General features: G+C 54.2%; 1 protein-coding gene across 4 annotated transcripts in view; it reads left to right on the top strand.

Annotated features, from left to right (window-relative positions):
- The window catches only part of BSN (bassoon presynaptic cytomatrix protein), a 52,829-nt gene that overhangs the window by 9,582 nt on the left and 22,302 nt on the right, over positions 1-20,945 (top strand). For 3 of the 4 annotated variants that reach the window (XM_072347738.1, XM_072347739.1, XM_072347737.1), the window contains exon 3: positions 13,627-14,427. In XM_072347738.1, the coding sequence (XP_072203839.1) occupies positions 13,627-14,427 (801 nt within the window). Of the gene's footprint in view, positions 1-13,172; positions 13,224-13,626; positions 14,428-20,945 lie in introns of all 4 variants that reach the window. The other variant, XM_072347740.1, reaches the window with a different exon arrangement.

Genomic DNA, 20,945 nt, shown 5'->3' with positions numbered 1-20,945 from the left:
GTGGGGTGGGAGGCAGCTGGAGGCTCTGGCTATGAATGTGCTGCAGGGTTCCTCTCTCAGGCTTAATGCTTCAGAATCTGGGGGAAGCAGCCATGAGACTTCAGCATGTTGGGAAACAGGATTTGGGCATTCGGGTCACCTGGCTGCAAGGGTTTCATTGGAAGAGGTGAGCAGCCCCCAGTTGTCCCAACCACCAGAAGCTGTGGTTTCTGAATACCACCCTCTGGGAGGGACTCTCCAGCCTGACCCCTTAAATCCCAGCTGTGCTGCAAGGCTGCTGCACGCTGTTCCTGGTGACTTATGCAGCTGTGCTTCCCTTTTGCTCACGTACGTGTTTTCATGTGAATAGTTGATGGTTTCTGCTCTGTGGCTGCGGTAGATGCGTCTTTCCAATGTCTTCTTTCTGCTTTCAAGGCTCATTAGTGGGATTCAATTATTGGGGACATCATATTTTCTAAGAAAGCTGAAACCAAGGAAACCAAAACTGTGTTTTACGCAGCAAATCCTCGTCTGCACGATCTGTGAGCTGCCAGAAACCTCAAGTGGGGGGGAGGGGGGCAAAACAGGGGGGGACCCTGCTGCACAATGAGACCTTCAGTTCCAAGGGATGAGCATTTCCTCCAAACCACCTGTGTCTTTTCTTATTTCCCTCTTTTCTTTCCCCTCCTTTTTCATATGGCTTAGCAGGCATTTGATTTTCTAGGTGGGTGGTGCACGCATGCCATTGCAGCTGGCCACTAGGGCACCTCGTAGTGTGGGTCTCTCCAATTGCTGGCAGATCAATGCTGTCTTCTGTTTGGTTTCTGCTTTCCAATTAATTGAGCATCGTCTCGTTTTCATCTCACAGGGCCGGGCTGATCCATCCCTGCCTGTGTCAATTGTGGTTTGATGTGTGGGTAATGGTATCCTTGCTCTCACATAAGTGTGCTCCCATAGCTTTCCATTTTGTGGCATAAGGATGCACGAGTTTCTGACCTTCAGGAATCAGTGAGGAGCCCTCACTGTATTGCAGGCAAGAGGAAACATGAAGCAGGGAGCAGTGATGGCATCATTAAAGGCTGGGAGTGAAATGTGAAGAAGTTAGAGAACAGAATGGTAAAGTCCACCAGTTTGCTCACGTGCCCACGTCTGGAACAGGCTTTGGAGCGGAGGTGCAGGATTCTAAACACCATCACCCGCTCCAATGGCTTTTGTTCCCTCCTCTCATTAAAACTTTTTTTCCCCTTGGTTTCCTTCCCTCTCAGAGGGGTTGTTTAATTCTCTGGTCAGACAGTTCTGGGTGCCAGGCAGAGCAATGCCATTAGAAAACCCTTTTTTTCCCCTCCATCTTCTGCTTGCTGCTGCTGCTCCCATGGCACCCTTCGGCTGAGTGATCCCGCAGCACGTTCCTCTGATTGGATTTGCTCTGTTTGGTACAACGAGAGGAACCTGCAGGCATCCTATCTGCTGCTCGTGGCTTTGGAAGCGTGGCAGCACGTTGCCGGTCTGAGGAACAAACGTCTGCATCGCTCTCTTAAGGCTTTTTGTTGCTGCTGTTTGTTTCTTTTCATTCACTCCCTCCCCCTCCCAGACGATATAAGGAGTACGTTGGTGCGAGGTTGGTTTTGCTCTTAATCGAGAGCAGTGGTGCAGCATTTCGATATGTGCTTTAATTTGTGCCGAAATGATGCTTGCTGTGTCTAATGGGTTTGCTTGGGACTGTTTGGGGACTACAGAGAATCCCCGAGTTCTTCCTCGTGTTCCTGCGGTGCTTTCATCAACTGGGGATCGTGTTCATCAGATGCGGTTCATCAGTGCTGCAATGTACTCAGTAGAACTTGATCTTTCCAAGTGGAAGGAACACATTTGTGCACCTGCCTTCCCTTCCCATCGCCCTGCTCTGTGCTGTACGGAATGTCTTTGCTGCATCGAGTGGGGAGAATGCCTACAGACCAATGGCCTTCCACTACTTGAAGGGGGCATTTAAACAGGAGGGGGGATGGCTGTTTACAAGGGTGGGCAGTGATAGGACATTGGGAATGGTTTTAAACTGAGACATGGGAGGTTGAGGTTGGATCTTAGGAGGAGGTTTTTCACCCAGAGGGTGGTGATGCACTGGAACAGGTTGCCCAAGGAGGCTGTGGATGCCCCATCCCTGCAGGCATTCAAGGCCAGGATGGATGTGGCTCTGGGCAGCCTGGGCTGCTGGTTGGTGACCCTGCACACAGCAGGGGGTTGGAGCTGGATGAGCACTGTGGGCCTTTGCAACCCAGGCCATTCTATGAGAGTGTGATTGCATTGAACAGCCCTTATGTTCTTGTGACCTGAGAATATGGATGGGAATCATAAGCCTGTCTCCCTGCACCAACAGGTCGTGTGTGCCCCTCACCCCTCCGATCCCCCATCTTTGCACCAAGCCCTCATTTCGTCCTGTATCTGCAACGCTGCACCCAAGGATGCTTCTCTTATCTCCTAGTCGGACTTTTATTTATTTATTATGCTCTATCTTTTTCTAAATGGGGCTGATTAGCGCTGAACAGAGCAGCTCATAGGAAGCTGGAGAGCAGCGCTCGCCCAGGCTTTCTAAATATAAATGACTTGCTTCTGCAGCCACTGCTGCAGACAGAGCAGGGGCTTCTGCAGCCATGCACGGGTTGTGTGCACAATGGATGGATGGCTGCCCAAGTCAGAGCCAACAACAGAAAAAGCTGATGAGTAATTCCGGCTGTTCCTCCCCATGTGCTGCCTTTCGTTCCTCTCTGCACAAACGATTCCAGTAAATGAGAAATCCACTCGAAGGAAATGTCACCACGCGCCGGGCAGAGCGGTGGCTGCTGACGGATGGTGCTGGTGTTGCTGACGAGTGGGTTGTGAGAAGGCAGGTGGTGCACAGCCCTGGGAGCAGGCAGGGATCAGAGGAGAGGGCTGACAAAGCCCTGTAAGCCAGGCTGTGGTGCTGCAGGGGCTGGGAGGCAGCCTGCTTTCTGCTTGGCGTTTGCTTGCCTTGTCTCTGCCTGGTGTGACTGAGTGCTGCCTGCAGGGCTGGGTGTTCTCCAGCTCCCACCTCGAATGTCACTTCACTCACTGCAAAAAGGAATCCAGCCACAGACAAGCTTTCCTCCATCACTGGGCTTCCAAAGGAGAGCCCTGGCTGGGGCAGGGCTGGTGGCTCCCTGTGTGTTTTCTTTTAAGCTGTGTTTATTTGCTCCCAGTTCTCTCCTTGGGATGTCCCAGTGCACGGAACGTCCCAAAGAGCAGCCCTGTGTCTGCAAGCAGTGTCGGCAGTGAGTGAACCTGCTGAGGTGTTCCTCACAGCTCCAGCTCCAGCCCCACAGTCTGGCTGCCCCTGTTTGAAGGCCAGCATGCAGGGGTGATGCTAACTGGGCTGCGAAAAGTGGTTATTTTGGCTCTGATTGAAATGCTGCTTTATCTAGATGGTAAACCTTGTGATCGAGGACAGCCGGAGGGTGGGATTTTTGTGCTCCGGATTCATTTGGTGCTGTAAATGCTCTGTGCTGTTGGTTTGGCTTTCTTCTCCAGGAGCAATCGGTGTAACGCTGTTGGAATGGCTCAGTAGGGGTATTTGGGGAAGGAAATGTGATCCTAGTGGGATAGGAACAAGCAGTGCTGCTGCACAGCCTGTGGGATGACAGGTCTGATGACATGGGTTAAGGGAGGGGTGCAGTGTGGGGACAGCAGTGCCCTGCTGGCTCTGTGGTCATACTTCTGCCCATGGCAGCATCTTCCCTGCAGGCAGTTCTGAGCCATGGGGCCAGATGCTCCCTGACAAAGGTGGCTGGAAGCCTGCCTGGAGGAGACCTGCAGAGGGGCAGGACAGTGCGCATCAGTCTGACGAGAAGGAAGCTTTGGTGCCCTGTGCCCTTCTGATGAGCACGGCGTGCTCTATTCCTGTTATGCAGAAACAGAAGCACAAATGCTTGGGCTCCTGCGTTCAGCACAGTGTAGATTATTGTGAATCATCCAATATCCTTATCAGAGCAGTGCAGACGGTGTTTGCATCAGTCACAGCACGGCCCGCTATCGGAGTCGGTGGCAGCTCTCTTCCCATTTAATTGCCACGAGCAAGCAGCTATTTGAAGCCCTGTCCCCAAAGAGCAAAAGAGCTTGTCACTGCATCAAGCTGGGCTTTGCAAGAAGCGTGGGCTCAGCACAAGTCCCCCCAAAAGGATGCAAATATCAAGGCATGCATGTACAGGGCTGGATGTGCTGGGTTGTGGTGTGGGGATGTAGCTTGGGGTTATAAGGTGAGAACATTGAGGAGGATGGTTTGATGTTTTTGCCTGGTGAAGTACTGCAATGCATGAAGGTGTAAGGCAGCTGGGAGCTGCAGGTGCTGAGCCACTGTAAGAGGAGCAGGAGGAGAGGTGACTGCAGCTCCGTGGGAGCACAGCTCCAAATCCAGCCCAACCTTGGCTCTGTCCACACACGTTGTTCTGCTTGGCCCCTCCTGTGCTCCCTTGCACACCATGAAGTCTTTCTTTGCTTTCTTGCTGCCATCCTGTGTTGCTCCATCCCATCTCCAGCACTTGGCTGCTGCACTTTCCCATTGCAACCATCACAAGCAGAGCGTGGTGCCCAGTGGTTCGCATGCGGGTGCAGTGGGAAGGGCTTGCTGAAAGGCAGTGGTCTGTGGCACCAGTCACTCTTGGCACCCCAGGGAAAGCTGAATTACCTGGATTTCTGGATTACTCAGAAATAACCAGCATTCTTCTTGTTGGGAGAGGCTTGTCTTTGTGCTCTCCCTATTCAGAAACCTCTCAAGCCTTCAGAAGACCAAATATGCAGGTGCTTGGTGGAGCTTGGCATGCAACCACACCACCAGCTTGTGCACCACAACTCCTCCTTCCAAACTCTACCTTATGTTCTGACCTGCCATATTAATTTTCCAGCTGATATGATCGTGGCTTTTAGATTGGAGAGTGCTTTGAAGGATATTACCAAACCGGCACGCTGCTGCTGCTGCCATCTGTCTTCCCAGCAGCTGCTGGGGTGCTGCTGCTTGCTGGCAGCAGGTGATGGTTATTGCTGTAGTGGATTAGGGATTATAACACCCACAGCACTTCTCAAGTTCCATTTCCTTTAAGTACTTCTGGGTGCTGAGCTCTGGCTGCAGGCAGGTCTGCACTGAGAGGTCCCAGGATGGGACTGTATTGGGGAGATGCCCCCTTGGGGCTGCTCATGGCCTCAGCACCATCACTGTGTGCTCCCACCTTCTCCACTCATTGTCCATATCCTCCACCACTGCTCTCCTGTCCTTGCAAGGTGCCTGTTGGGGGCTGTGTGGAGTAGAGCCCAAACAGACAAGTGTGTGGGCAGATAAAATCTAATGGGAAGGCAGTGTTTATTTGGATGCAAAATGCTTTCTGCCTTGGTGCAGGAATCTTGCTGCTTCCCTCGTGCTGATCCAGCCCTGCCTTGCAGCTTGAGTCTGGCTGCTCACAGACCTGCTGCTGTTTGGCTGGAGCTTTGGCTGCACGGCACCCAGAACTGGAGAGCTCTGCAAGATGCAGAGAGCAGCCCTTGCTGTTGCTCCCTCATGTGACAGCTGTGCTGTCGGTCAGAGCCCGGATGGCTGGTGGTCATGCCTGAGCTGCCTCTGCTTGGAGCTGGGGCACTGACACAAGATTTATGGTTTCTTCTCCAGAAGCAGTTCCTAATCGGCGTTTGGAGCTTGTAGTAAATCAAAGGGGTGGTGAAATCAGTGTGAATGATGCAGTTTGCTCTTCTGTATTTTCCATTTAGTCTGGATGGATGCAGTCTCCTGCTTGCATGAGGCGTCTGCCAGCTCTCTGCTTTCTGGCTGAGGAAGCAGCGCTGGGGGCTGAAGCGTGTTATGCAGAGATGCTGCCCTGGGGCTGGGGTGAGAATCACAGAGGGGTCGGGAGGGACCTGTGGCCATCACCTCATCCAGCCCCCTGCTAAAGCTCCTGCAGGGCACCCTCTTATCAAAAGGAAGGGGCACCCAGGCACCCATCCTGAAGTAGTGGGTGAAAAGCTAAGGAACCAGAAAGACAGGAAGGATTCCCTTTGGGCATTTTTCTTCTTTTAACTGAGCAGGTTTTTTTAGTCTGCATTTATTTCCTCTTCTGTAGCAGTTTTTGGTTTTGCAGTCAAGGATTCCTCCCATCCTTTGAGCAGAATGTAGCCAGCTTGTGCTGTGAGCTCTCCTACAGGGGCTTCAGATGGGGCTGAAGGGTCCCTCGTACATCTGGAGGCAGATCTCAGATCTGGAAAGGAGCAGAGTGTTCCCCTGTCTGGGTAACTTTGCACTTTCTTTGTGTGATGCTGGAAGAGGTGACAAACTCTTTATCAGAAGGCATCCCATGCAGCTTTCTGGGGTCTGCTGGGTTTGATTCCCCACAGCAAGCAAAGGAAGTCCTGATTTAAATGATCAGCTGGGAGAAGTGCTTCATGGCCTTGGTGTGAGGGTGGCTCATCCAGACAGGTGCCTTGGGCAGGAATCTGCTCGCAGGCTGTTTTTATGGGATGCCATACATTCTTGTCCCTGGAGAAAAGGGCAGCAAGAAGTGGGCTTAAGCTGCAAGGAAGAATTAGGTGAATATTTTGGGACTGCTCTCTAACCGTGAGGACAGTTAAGCTAAAGCCCTGCTGTTCCCCCTTGCAGTGCCCACCCAGTAAATCCACGGCGGCTGGGAGGTGTAAGGACCGAATTAGACAGCCATCTGTCGGGGGAGCAGACACCTCCTGCAGAGCCCTCTGCTGCTGCAGGACACGAGGGTGAAACCCTGCAGCCTTCAGCATAGGTTTGCTGGTGCTGAGCACGGTGTCAATGCAACCCAAAGGCAGCAGCATCTCCTGGGAGAAGCAGGGTGCTGCAGAGAGCAGGCAGGGCTGGGCCCCTGGGATGGAGAAACCTGCCCTGTGCCTCCCCCCTGTGTGATGGGGAATCCTATGGAGCGTGCGGGGTTGCTTTCATTTCAATGCCCATCTCATTCTAGTTTCTGTCATTTCTTCTCCCTCCTTCTACCACTTGTCCTCCCATTTCCACCCACTACACACACACACAAACGCACACATCTGGCCACCTCTGCTCAGGCCTCCTGTTGTTCCCCTCCTGCACTTTCTTGGTTGCCCAAGGTAGACCAAAGGAGTTTGAAGGCTTCCTGCCATGCAGAGCTCTTTTGTTGTGTGTGTGTTGTCTGAAGTTTGCTTCCAGACACGGTGGGGAAATGCTACCTGTAGAAACCTTATCAGGAATTGCTCATCCCATCTCTTGCTTTTGCTTTCCTATGGCTGTAGATTGGTGTTCTGTCAATGGTGTGGCTAGCTGGATTGTGAATTATTCATGGCAGGGAACTTATCGTGTTTATCTGGAATAATTGTGTAATTAAATCTGTTTATGGATGTAAAGAGATCATGCAATGTCTTGTCTATCTTCAGGCCTTAAATGCTGTAAGTGCATTTATTACATACTGATTCATGGAGTCATGGGATCATTTGAGTTGGAAGGGACCCTTAAAGGTCATTTAGTCCAACTCCCCTGCAGTGAACAGGGGCAGCTGCTCATTCCAGCTGGTTTGCTCAGAGGTCTGTATTGCAGTGGGGTAAGAGGGCACAGCTTGGCCACTTCCATATGGAGAGGATGGGAGGCCCCAGAGCAGTGTGTCTCTAAGGATACTTTGGGCTATTTATGCCCCACCCTGAGCACCAGTACATGCCCCCATGTCCCCAGGCTCCTCTGGACTGGTCCTTTGGTTATACAGCAGCCCCAGTTTTGGGGACCCACAGGCAGCCAACAATGGACTTGCCTTCCTGCAGGGGTCCATAATGGCAGCCAGACCAGGCAGAGCCATCCATTATGCTTTCTGTGACCTCGCACCGAGGTTCTGCAGCCACAGGGCTCGGATCTGCACTTAAACACAATCCGTGCTGCCATCTTACGAGCTTAAAGCCCAGGGTGAGCTTTCTGCTATTCCCCCTGACCGCGTGCAGAGGAAAGCACCCTCCGAGCACATCCCTATGTCCAAACCTTTCGTGTGCTCCGGTGGATGGGGAACAAAGGCTGTCTAAAGAGGAGCTAGTGAGGCAGCAAATCGCACGAGAAACATTCCCTAATGAAGCGGAAAGACTTGTCCCTTCGCCTGGGGCAGCAGCACTGCGGGCACGTGGAGCCGGGCAGCATTGCACAGCAAGGGGCCCTGCACCCAGGAAGGAGCAGCAGCAGCACGCAGGCAAGGGCAGAGCACAGGGAGAGGTCCCCTTCCTCTCCTCTTGGCCTTTAACCCTGCTTTGGGCATGAGAGCGGGGCTGGTGCTCAGCAAGCAGGAGGCAGCAGCGATGGGGACCTCGCCGGGGGAGCCGTGCCTGGTGTGGCACAGCAGATTGAGGTCAGTCCCAGCACTGCTTGCTGAGTGTGGGTGCTGTGGGTAGGGAGGGCTGGCAGCGGTGTGGTGGGCTCACTGTGTGCCGCAGGGCAGCCCCAAGCTTGCTGTTGTGCTCCCAGCCAGGATCGGGAAGCAGCTGAGTGCCTGAGATCACCCAGTGCTACCAGGGAATGGGCTGGGGCTGGAAATGGGGCACTCATGGCACCTGGTGCGGAGAGGGGCAGCCATCCCCGGGATGGAAGGGCACAGCGTGATGGCGGAACGTGCTCCAGGCAGCATTTTTCCAGTTGTGCTCATATCTGAGCAATGATTTCCTAGCAGGAGTGCGCTCCATCCACTCCGCCACCCTTTCCTCTTCTGTTTACAGCAGAGATGACAACCGCTTGTGATTTCTGATGGTTCTGAAGCGTTCGCTTAGTTCTGGGGGTGCTGACTAGAGAAAGAAGCTTATTTAGGGGAAAATTAGTTAATAAATGACTAATAGGATGAAATGGCACCGTCTTATTCCCCAGCTCGGCTCTCTGGATGAACGTGGGCTCCCATCTGTTGTTTGCAGCGGAGGAGATGAGGCTGGGGGTTTGTTCCTCCTGCTCGCCAGCACAGGCTGGCTGCTTCCTGGCAGGCACAGGCAGGATGGCTGCTGGTGGCTTCCCCCTCCTGGGCAGCAGTGGCAAGGACCGCATTCGCTTTGTTTTGATGCCTCTAAAGAAAACGATGAGCACAAGGTGGCCCTTTTCCACAGCACATCGGTGACCCGTCCCCTTGTCAATGATATACCCGAATGCTACTCATTGCACGGCCCCCCTCCGGAGTGCTGCATCCCCATGTGAGCATGCATTGGAATGTGACCAGCAGGTTCCAGCCCACGCCTCTCCCTGTGCACATCCGCGTGGTGCTGGCGCCGTGCAGCTCGCCTGCTGGCCCCGGGGCTGCTCGTGGTGCTGCAGAGGGAGAGAGCTGTTGTGTGTGCTTCCCCCCCCCCCAGACCAACCCCTCTCCGGTGCAGCAGCATGCTGCAGGCCCCCAGGAAATGCTTTAGAAGCCTTTTGCAGGCGGGCTGTGTGCCCTGTGCTGGGCTGTCCCTGTGCTGCTGTAGGAGAAACAGGCAAAACTCGGGCGTAACGGAGAGAAGGGCCGTTTTGCTGACAAGCTGGTTTCTTTAGACTGTGGCTCTTCAGCTGCAGGCAGAGCTGATGAATTGGAGGCATGTGAGGACGCTCGAGGCAGGTCCCTGGCAGCTCTGCAGTGCCAGGCAGAGGCCAGGATGCTGCAGCGTTCTTCTATGGCAGCACCCACCGGTGGCACTGCTCTTCGTCCCATGCATGGCCTGCTAGGTATCGTTTCCAGCAGGCTGAATGAGCTGTGCTCCCAGCAGACCCAAGGGTTCTGTGGCACAGGGCTGCTCTCTCGGGTCTTTTAAGTCACAAATAGGGTCATCTAATGCTCTCCTGTCCTCTGCTGCTTGTGCAGCAGGGCAGCGTTCTGCATGACCCCCAAACCTGCAGTAAAGACAGAATTATTCTGTGATCATCCTAAATTTTGTCTCGAATACAGTCTTGGGCATTTACTTGAGAAGTCCTTCTGCTTGCAGCTCACTTTGAGGCTTCTCCTATGAGCTGCAAAGGCTGCGTCCTGCACGGGTGATGCTTTCAGAGCTGTATTGTCTTACCTCCAGAGAACAAAGCGACCTGCGCAGTGCGGATGACACCAAGCTGTGTGGTGTGGTTGACATGCCCAAGGGATGGGATGCCATCCAGAGACCCAGGCAGGCTGAGCTGTGGGCCCAGGAGAACCTCATGAGGTTCAGCACATCCAAGTGCAATGTCTGTACCTGGGTTGTGGCAACCCCCACTATCGGTACAAGGATGGAGCAGCTCTGCTAGAAAGGGCCTGGGGTGCTGGTGGATGGCAGCTGGACATCAGCCACTGCTGAGCACGGGGTGTCTGTCAGCTGTGGCACAGCCAGCATATGCTACAGATCCCTGCCCTATGGGCACGTTGGGCAGGCAGATGGATGCACACCATGGTTTTGTTCCCACCAAGTGCCAGCGAGGTCTGGATGGCTCCGACGTTCACGGCTGGGATGGATTTAGGCACTGAATCCTCTATAGATGAAAGGCCATGTAAGTTTTGCCTCCCTGAGCCTTGTACCGAGCCCAGCAGCATGTGTATAATTTGCTTTAATGGTTAGAAACATCTGCTGTTAAAAATGATGCTTAATATATTTGGCTTCCATTTCCAGTCGTTCATTCTTTTCATGCTCTTTTCTGCCTAATTAAGAACCTTTTAGTACCTGACATTGTTTCCACTGAATGCCGTAATCAAGTCACTTCTTCATCTCCTCTTTGATAAAGTGAAAAGATCGGCCTCTTTAATTCTCCCATTACAGATATTTTCTCCTAGGATCCCTTTCACAGATCCAGCCCATATCCTTGCAGAGTTGTTCTCTGCTCAAGATGTCGGTGTGGCGCTGCTTGTGGTTCTGGAACGGCTCCCTCACTGCTGGAGGTGGAGCTGAGCTGCCTCCATGCTCACCAGCATCGTGCTCCATGCAGGACCCAGCTGCATCCTTATTTATCCCTCTACCCAACGCTGTTGTTGGTGATGTTACCATGGTGAGATGGGTGCCCTACTGGACAGGTACCCGAGCAGCAGCAAGCCCTCGTTGTCCTCCAGATCTGCTCTGAAATCTGTTATAGCCGTATTTTATAGTCATATTCTATAGGATGTTCTTTCTTTAGTCAGCGTATCAGGCATTGCTTGGTTAAAACTCAGTTTGGGCTTGGCTTCCATTCATTGCTAATACCAACTCTATGCTCTTAGCGGGGAATAAAAGCAAGTTTGTTTGCCATGACCTACTTTCCCCCCAAACCACATTGACTGGCATATCTGCTTGCCCTTCAGTTCTCTGCTGTGTGACTCCCACGTCATCTTTCTCTCCTGGATGGCTGGCTGTCCTGTCAGGTCGTACCCTCGTGCCTTGGATATCCAAGCAGGCAATACTTCCAGACCTCTAAAATTCCATCATTGTGCTTGAAGATGAACATCGGCACGCAGCAGCTTTCTTAGCTCTCTGAGATCTCTTGGATGCAAAGTTATTCAGATCTGCCAAATTTAAATATCCTTGGTGCTGGTAGATGTTGTTGGATGTTCGTCTCAATTGCTAATAAGCTGGAAATGCTTCATCCTTGTGATGGGCATTATCCTGCTTCCTTCCAAATGTTCACCAGCAGTAATTAGTGCACTTACGCCCTATCTGTGCCCTATCTGTCTCATTAGCAGCTTTACTCGCTGCATCCATTAACGAACCCGTGTCCTTCCTTGGACAGCCTTTGTCCCTGACGCACTCGATAAAAGGACCCCAAGAGACTTCTGTGAAGTTCCTGCCTTTTGCTGCAATTTGTGCTCTTCACAGCTTCCCGTTCCCATCCCTCAGTCTGGTGATGCTGAGCAATGAATGCTGTTGATTTGCCACCTCCAGTGGTGCCCTTCATTTTGCCCTGCGGTCCCCATTCCCTTTTAACCAGCCTCGCTCGCTCCCCACTGAGGCACCACACTTCCCTTTGTGGGTTTCGTTATTGTCCTGCTCAGATTTCCTCTTGCTGGTTACCCACCATGGATGTAGACAACTTCTTTCTGTTCTCATCTCCATCACTCTCCCATTTTGCCTCCCCCCTTTGGTCAGTCTGCCCACACAGGGGGAGACGAGCCAGCTGAAGAGCCCATCAACCCCCCAGGGCTACTCTGGTGGCTTGTCTATGAGCCACACTTGGCTTGTATGGCCAACAGGAGCCAGAGGGCACCTCTCGGTGCTGGGGAGCAGTTCTGTGCTGTGGAGATCTCTTTCCCCCATTTCTACCTAGCCCCAGGGTCTTAAAGTGTGGATAAGAAGATTACACAGAGAGGCAAGATTTGCATTTCTTAGATACTGGGAACTTTGCAAAGAGAGAGAGAGAGAGAACCTGAATAGAAGGGATTGGTTCTCCCTTAATCAGAGCTGATGGGGATGGCATGCAAAGCTGATGGGATTTGGGGAGCTGCTCTTCTGAAATAGCATCGAGGGGAGAAACTCTGAGGAAAAAAACCATGAGGAATTTTGCATGTCTTCAGTCTGCGGCTCACACTGGTGACAGCGAGGCCATGAGAAATGGCAAAACCTAATAGATAGCTGTAGCTGCAGCAGCTCAGTGTGGTGTAGCTGGTTTGTTGCGCTGTCTGCATGTGGTCTCGTTGTGCTGATGGCCCAGAGGAGGGATTGGGGAGGGGAAGAGAAGAGGTTTGGGGCAAGCAGAGAGCAAGAGGAGCTCAGTGCTGCTATGCAGCCAGGCTTGTAGGGCAATGGAGTGAGCTGTGCTGGAGGCCCAGGGCCATGTGTGGGGCAGAGAGCACTTCTGTTCTGTTTGGCACCATACCTGCTTGTCTTGGAGCAATCCGCAGGCAGACCCGGTTACCCTGCAGACTGTGCTATATGTTAATACTTACACAGCTGCTGAGTGTCCTGGGGATTCCTCGTATCAGAAAGCTCACAACTTTAATACAGCCTGTTTAATTAACTTAATTCAGACATTGGCATGTTACCGGGAATGTCTCTCAAGGGGGGGAAGCCTTTCATTCATCACCACTTAGCCAAGGAGCATTATATTTTTCATTTGCATCCTCTTGTTCATCGTTGCAAGAATGAGAATTAACCTCTTGGTCCCGGGCTGGTGTCGTGCCTGCCCAGAGAGCAGAGAAGCTTCTCTTCCCCACCTTCAGCATCCCTGTCCTTCTGCAGGCCCTGTGCTCTTCTGGAAGGGGCTTCATTCTGGTCCCCATTCTTCCTTTCAGGGCAAGGGTTTGGGAGGAGGCTCCGTGGAGCTGGTGAGGCCTGAGCAGGAGGTAAGGTGGGCTGCCAGGGCTTTCTCCCCCTGTTCTGCATCCTTATGCAGGGCCCTCTTCCATCAGGAGAGCGCTGGGAGGGGTATGAGAGCCTCATCTCTAGCAAGAACTGCATGGCAGAAGCCTTGGAAGCAAAACAAAGCTAATTAAAGCCTGCTTCAGCACAGGCATGTTGTACCTGTGACAGATGGGGTCTGTTCCTTGTGATCGCAAGAAACTTTTGTGACGAACACAGTGCTGAAATGTGGTGTTTTTTTTGGGGGGGAGGTTGATGATTTGTTAGTACAGCCATGGGGGACTTTGCTTATGGCACGTTAGCCATGAACCCAGTGCTACGTGTGTGCTGGCCTTGCCCTGCCCGCTGCTGGTTGCTCACCATCCCTGTCCTTCTCTCATCCCACAGGTGAAGGAATGGCTGTGCCTGAACTGCCAGATGCAGCGGGCTCTGGGGATGGACATGACCACCGCCCCGCGCTCCAAGAGCCAGCAGCAGCTGCACTCCCCGTCTCCATCTCCATCCCACTCCCCAGCCAAGCTCCCGGCGGGCCAGGAGAAGACCCCAGCGCCCACCCAGCCCAGCGCCCGCCCCAGCACTGCCGCCGTCCCCCAGCCTGAACCCCCCAAAGCACAGAGCGCTGCACCGCAGCGGGAGCAGCACGGCCAGCCGAAAGCTGCCGCTCCTCCGGAGGCGGCGAGGGCTTCCCCGCAGCACCAACAAGCAAAGCCTTCTTCCTCCGAGCAGAGAAAGGCGGTGGGAGACCCCAAACCCGCAGCCCCAGCCCCCGGTGCGGGGACTGCGGAGCAACCGCAGGAGGGGCTGACGGGGAAGCTGTTCGGCTTCGGGGCTTCCCTGCTGACCCAGGCCAGCACTCTCATGTCCGTCCAGCCGGAGGCTCCCGCTCCCAGTCCGCAGACTTCTGGCAAAGTGCCTCCAAAAATCGTCTTCAGTGACGCCAGTAAGGAAGCCGGCCCCAAAGCCAGCGGGGTGCAGGGCCGGGTCGGGGCCGTGCCGGTCACCAAGCCGAGCAAAGCGGAGCCAGGCGTCAAGCCAAAGGAAGTGCCGAAAGCCAGGGTGTTGTGTCCCCTCTGCAAGGCTGAGATCAACGTGGGCTCCGCTGAGCCCCCCAACTACAACGCCTGCACGAGCTGCCGGCAGCAGGTGTGCAACATGTGTGGCTTCAACCCCGCGCCTCACCTGGCGGAGGTAAGGGGGCGGCGGGCCCATCCGTGTGCTCTTGTTGCTGAACGTGGTTTGGTTTGTGAGGTCTCTGAATCATGGAGCAGCTCCCAGAACACCCTCGGCTGTAGAGGGGTGTGCTGCAGTCAGGGCTCCGTGTGCCGTTCTGCCTCTTCCTCCTGCTTTGGCGACAGGGAATCCTGCAGACCCGTGGCTGAGCACCAGACCCTCCCCTTATTCTTTTGAGTCCAGGGCTGCTTCTGGTAGTGCTGAGGCAGAAAGCCGATCCCATCGGCGCAGCGAAAAGTGAAGGGGAACTTTTTAGTGCTGAGAAGTGGGATTGCTAATCTTGGCTCCGTTCCACTGCGGGTAATTACATTTTATGTCCCCAACTCCTCCCTGCAGTTTCAATTACATGCAGCACTTTTATTCTCTCCCCGGAGCTGCCGGTTAGGGGCTGCTTCGTGCCATCGTGTCGCCAGCAGCACCCGTTTGTGCTACTGAGGTTGTAACCAAAGTCCTCCACTTGTCATTCCAACCAATGCTGTTCCAAAAAGGCAAGTCCCAAACAACCTTGTGCCACGGGGCTGTGGGGAAAAGCACCATCTTCCCAATGCCAAATGTCTGCGTGGTAACAGAGCTGTGCAGAAATGGAGTCATTTTGGGTGCTGGGATGAGAGCTGCGGCAAAACCTCCTCTGGAAAGAGAAAGAAAAGGGGGGGAAAAAAAGAGAGAGAAAGAAAACTTCAATGTGTTTTAATTCGGCCAGGCTTTGGCTTTGCTTGATCTTCTCAGAAAGTAGCTCTGCGGTCTGATCCTGTCAGTGTTTTGCCTGCAGCTCACAGGAGCTTGTCCAGAGCTTGGAGATTCACCCAGAGCTCCCTCTTTGAAGTAGCTAGGCTTGACCCATTAATTGCTTTGTGAATTAGGAAGCTTGCAAATTGCCTTTGGAAGCTGCATGATAGTCACTGAGGAGAAGCAGAGGAGCCCCGGCTGAGGGCAGGACGGGCAGCCTGGCTGCACTGCTAAAGCCTGGGCATGGCTGTCACCCCCAGCTTCCAAATGTGAGTCATGGGCACGGGGAGGAGGAGAGGGCATGGGCCACGTGTCCTGTTTTTTGGAGGAGGGATGGAGTTTTGCAGCAGAGTGGTGCTAAATGGATACGTTTCCCATAGGTGAAGTTGCCTCATCACTGCAGGCAGTCAAGGCTTGGAGTCGTAGAGCTGGAGATGGGCTGCACGGGGTTGTATTTCTCTGGCAAAACCACGTAACTATTCAAGGGTTGGCAAACCCAGGGCAGCGTTGGATTCCTCACTGCAGGAAAGGGCTTTTTCCTCTAAGTAGGTCATCCCTGCTGAGATGCTGAGGGGAATGGCTCCCTGCCTTTCCAGGTGTTCCCAGGTGAGAAGGGAGCAGGGCAGGTTCCTTTAAGGACCCTGAGCCTCCATCCCACCTGGGGGCTGCAGGCTGCTCCAGCAGGGCTGGCTCTCCTCTGTTTCTGCATCGCACAGAGCTTCTGCCCATGGCCAGGAGGGGATGGGGAGTTATACCTCAGGTTGGTGTCGGCGTGGCATGGCAGGAGGTGCGGGCTGTGTTGTCCTGTGCTGCAGTTGGCCACCAGCTAGAAGGAGCCCGATTGCGTGTCTGACCCGCAGTTCTCTCGCCTGCTCGCCGTCCCAGCTTTAAATAAGTTATCTGTGGGAACTGACGGAACTGCAGGTGCCGGGAGCTGCTTCCCACCTCGTCACACCTCCTCCAGGAGCACAGCTCCTGCCAGCAGCTCCTGCTGCTCTTCCCACCACGTTGGCTCCGGCATGTTGAGGCGCTCCCCAGCTCCCCCAGCTCAGTGCTGTGCAGGTAGCAGCAGATTTCCATTGCAGGCAGGCAGGCTGTGAGGCCATCAGCATCCCGAGTGATCTGGCATGGGCTGCCTTGGAGCGCGGTGGCCCTGTGCCACACGGTGCGTTCCTGGTCACTCAAGCTGACCCCGGTTGACTCCAGTGGTTTTGTATTAAGGAACAAATGAGCTGTGCATGTTGTGTTACTAAAGGAGCATGGCACGATGCCCCTATGCCTAATGAAGCAGCCTGAAACAGGAGCTGCAGCAGGTTTTGCTGAAGGCCGCTCCCTGAGCACCACCAGGCTGTGACCCCCAGTGGGTGCCGTGGGGGGGTCTTCCTATGGAGTCGTGTCCCCACTGCACACCTCCCAGACCCCAGCAGGAGTTTGCATCTCAGCTCCGAGCACCACATCCAAATTTTGCCCCCCTTCATGTTCCTATGGGGCCGGGAGCTTGCTGTAGGTCAGCACCTGGGCTGGACTCACAATGAGAGCGCTGCCTCCACCAGCATGCCATGGAAGTTGCCTTTGCCCATGTGAGCCTGCAAATCCCTTTACAGATGGGTAATTAACAGCTTGTTGTGACTCAGGAGTTTTCTCTGCTGCTTAATGTGCTGTGATTAACCTGAGTGCCTGCGTCCTGCTGCCCAGACCCTATGGGAAAGCACGGGGCTGGGTCTCAGTTACATCCAGTTGAATGAAGAGTGGGGTCCCAAAATGCACCTTGCTACTGCTTCTCCTGCAGAACCGCTCCTGGGGAGCCCTCCTGCAGACCCACCTTCTGCTGGCTGCGCTTTGGGGCTTGCAGGATGCTGAGCTCCTTGCTGGACCTACTGCCAGCTCATGGCTGCATAGGAAACCATCTCAGCCCGTGCCTTTCTTGAATCATGAAGCTCTGTTGTTTCTCATGGTGCTGCCACCTGCACCGTGCTGCATCCCAGGGAGGTGTGCCCTGTGGTGACACCCGGCTCTGTGCCACGGGGCAGTAGTACCCTACATGGGGTTTGCTTTGAGTGGAAGCATAGGGCCAGGCTTGGAGCGTTGGTGCTCCCATGGGTCAGCAGCATTCCATACCACAGAATCACAGTGTCTGAGTTGGAAGGGAGGCAGCGATTCGTGCTGAGGTGGTGCGGGGATTTGGCTGTTCCTGCTGCCATCCCCTGGGAGCAGGCACAGATTATCCTGATGTGCTCTCAGGCCATTACACAACCTGGCACTTCCTCATTTCTTTGTCTTTTTTGTTGGTTTGGGGTTTTTGTTGTTTTTTTTTCTTTTTTTTCTTTTAATTTTTTGTGACGTGCCGCGTTGGTGCTTTGTGTGGGAACACATTAGGACACTTAATCGAGCGTTTAATTGGCTTTGTAGCCCCGTGTTCCTGCTCGGGTTGGGGACTGCGGAGAAGTTGTGATTTTCCAGCCGTGGCAGCAGAGCCTGGACTTTCTGTCTTGGTGCCCATCCATCTCCCGGCCAGCACTGTTTCTCATTGTGAGCCCAGCAGCGCTGTGCAGCTGTATCCCATAGCCCTCAGCACCTGCAGAGAACCAAAGGATGGGGAGAAAAGGGACCGGTGCCATTGCTGATGGGATTACGGCTTGGGATGTGCACGTGTTGGGCTTCACTGGGACCCAGAGCTGGAAGAAGCCTGTGTTGGATGGCCTGGGGGTGCATCAGCGCTGGCTTCCTCCTCCTCCTCTGTGAGCCCACAGCAGGGATGTACACTCCTGCCAAGGCTGCGGTGCTCTGCTGCTGTGCCATATACCCATGTGGGTTGCCAGGGGGCTGCTGCCCTCCTGCCTTCTCACCTGTCCTCAAAGGAATCACTCGTATCCCAAACCCCCCCAAATCTGGTAGGGCTGGAGGCTGCCTCACGGGTAATTTGTCAGACGTGCGGGTCAGGAGCTGGCTGGAAACATTTAATTAAATGTCTTTTTGTTGCCGTTTGCCATTGAGTTGAAAGGAAAGCGTTTCCCCTTTGATTCCTGGAGGTAAGAAGCCCTGGCAGGGGCCGGGTGCAGGTGCTGGCTGGCAAAGCCTTGAATGCTGGAAGCTGCTTTGTGATTTATCCGCGCTGCTTTTCTGCTTTCTCAAAGGAAGCCCTCAGGTGTGCACTGAGCTGTGTGCACTGAGCTGTGTGCCAGCTCTTTGCAGATGTTGGAGCCCCACAGGCACTCGTGGCCCATTTTCCTTCTCTCAGGCCCTGGCACACCTGCATCCAGACTCCTGGCACTGACAGGGTTCAGCTTTTCATTTGTTCAGAGTCATAAAGTCTCATTTCATACGTGAAGCTGTAAGGAAGTAATCAGAAGCCTAGAGGGGGCTGGCAGGGAGGCATGTTTGTTAACACAAATGATTGCAGTTAGGAGCAGAGGCATCTATGTAGGTGCTCACACTTGATCCCGCATCAATTGCACTTTTTCATGGTTGATCATTATTGAGTTTCTCTGCCCGTGAGCAGCCTGGAAGGATTCTCAAGCTGCCAGCCCAGCATCCCCAGTGCAAAACACATGTGCTCCAGCATGCCAGTGCACAGGGTGTGGAATGTGGATTAGTGTTGCCAGCTCTGCTGCAGGAGGCCCTGGGCAGACAGCAGGAGCTGGATGAGGGACGTGCCACGAGGCAGCAGCTTGCAGAGAGCACTTCGAGAAAGGGTTGCAGTTTCTGATGCAACCCTTGCAAAATGCAGGCATTTCTCCTGTGCAAGTGCCGAGCTGCAGGAGGCACTCGGGCTGCCAATCCCTGAGATCTCCCCATTTCTTGCATAAAATTCCCAGAGCGGACACGTGCTGCAGGCAGTAGCCTGGTGGGTGCAGGAATGGGATGGGGTGGGCTGGGAGTGTGCAACGTGCTGAGCAGCTGCTGCTCCCCTGGCAAAGGGTTCACGGGCAAAGGGTTCAGGGAGCATCCTGAGCAGCAGGAGGGAACAGAAGACTCCTTTCCAAATGCACTCTTAGAACGTGTGTGTCCGGGGGGAGCTGGCTGTGGGGGGCAGAGCGCAGCGGTGCTGTTCGCTCCTGAGGGTGTTCCTGCTGCTAAAAGCTCTTTAGGTGCTTCTGGAAGCGATTCACCCACAAAGCAAATAGTTTCAGCTAATTAAGAACCTGTTTCCAAAAGCCCCCGATGACACTTTGCAACTTAAACAGTTTTCCATGTGCTTGGAACAGAAGCAGCTTTAAGGGAGCAGCTGCTGCTGTTTCCCATCGGCGCCATGTGATAAGCGCTGCGTTCTCTCTCCTCTGTGCCATCCCAGTGGGATCTGAGGACCCCAGCGACTGCAGGGGACAGGGGGCAGCCCTGGAGTTGGCCCAAGGGGGGGACCCCAGCAGAGCCAGGACACCTCCTGGCCAGGGCTGGAAGCTTTCCCAGGGCTCTGTCTCCACTTGGTGAGGATTCTTTGGGTCTCTCTGTTTGTGCCTCTCCACGAGGCTGTGCTGAGCCAACGGCAGCTGTTCCTGTGATGCGGTATTTGGAAACCAGGGCATGTTTCTCCCACATCTTTGCTCTCTGTGCCTGGAGTTCCCACCCCAGCCCTCAATGCTCCCCCTGGCAGTGCCATGAATATGCGCCGAATCCCCCCCAGCCGAGCTGAGATCTTGCTGCAAAAGCATCCTCCCCACTCCTGCTCTGCACCGCTCTCTTCCCACTGCCATCTGCTCTGCCTGCTAAAATAAGGCCATGCCGCAGACACGCTGTGCCGTGCTCAGGAACCCCAAGTGGCCCGTGGGGCTGCAGGCAGCTCAGCATAGGGGCATGGCATGCAGGACCCTCATTGGCTGCTTATGCTGTAGTGCAAGGCCAGCTGCTGCCCCCAGGGCTGTGGGAGTCCGGGCAGAGGGGGATGCAAAGGCACCCCAGGGGATGAAACAGTGTCAGCTTCCTTCTTGCTGCTCCTCCTTCCCCCAGCCCAGTCTATTGCAGCTGCGTTTCTCTGTGGCTTTTGTGGTCATTTGGGGTTTGCTTGGTTGGTTGTTTTCTTCCCTTTTTTGCTCTGTGATATTTTTAAGGGTGCATGTGGAGCGCAGAGCGCCTGATTCGCAGTGCTGCTGAAGCAGAAGAGCACGGATTGCAATAGGCTGCGGTTGGCTGGGAGCAAACATTCTCACTGCAGACCTGGTGAGGGGATGACGTGTGCCATTGGGGTGCAGGGACGGGAGCAGGACTGCGGCTGTGGGACACGGTGGGGCTGACTGAGCAGGCGGCGACGCACGGCACGGCTCAGCACCCGCAAGTGGTGTGAAATTCCCATCTTTATGTAATTTCCCGACTCGCTGGAAACTGTTAAGCATGACCAGCAGTCATCTGTTTGCTGAGAGCAAATAGCGCGTCAGGAACAGGCGAGCAAAGCAGAGCCAGGCAGCAGTGCCTTAACGCACGTGGGCTTGCTGCAGGCTGGAGGCGGAGGCGCGTGCCCGGCGCAGAGCAGCAGGTTTCTGGAGCACTGAAGCACACTGGGTGCTTCGCCTCGAGGGTTTGCTCAGCTCAGTTCTCCCGTGGCTGCAGGGATCAGAGCTGCTGCGTGCGGCTGTGTCTGCAAGGGAGCACGTGGGGAAGGAAGAGCTTCCAAGGCGCACGTGGTTCAAAAAGTGCTAACGGCCATTTTATGTGCATTGCACCGTTTCATTGCTTCATTTGGGTTTGGTTTCTCAGCTGCGTTTTGCTGTTTCTTTTCATTTTATCTCGTCTTGGCTGAACTAACAGCCCTGGCTTTG

Source organism: Excalfactoria chinensis, chromosome 12 (assembly GCF_039878825.1).
Source record: "Excalfactoria chinensis isolate bCotChi1 chromosome 12, bCotChi1.hap2, whole genome shotgun sequence".
In the NCBI taxonomy this organism is placed as follows: domain Eukaryota; kingdom Metazoa; phylum Chordata; class Aves; order Galliformes; family Phasianidae; genus Excalfactoria; species Excalfactoria chinensis.
This window is presented reverse-complemented; position numbering and strand designations above follow the sequence as displayed.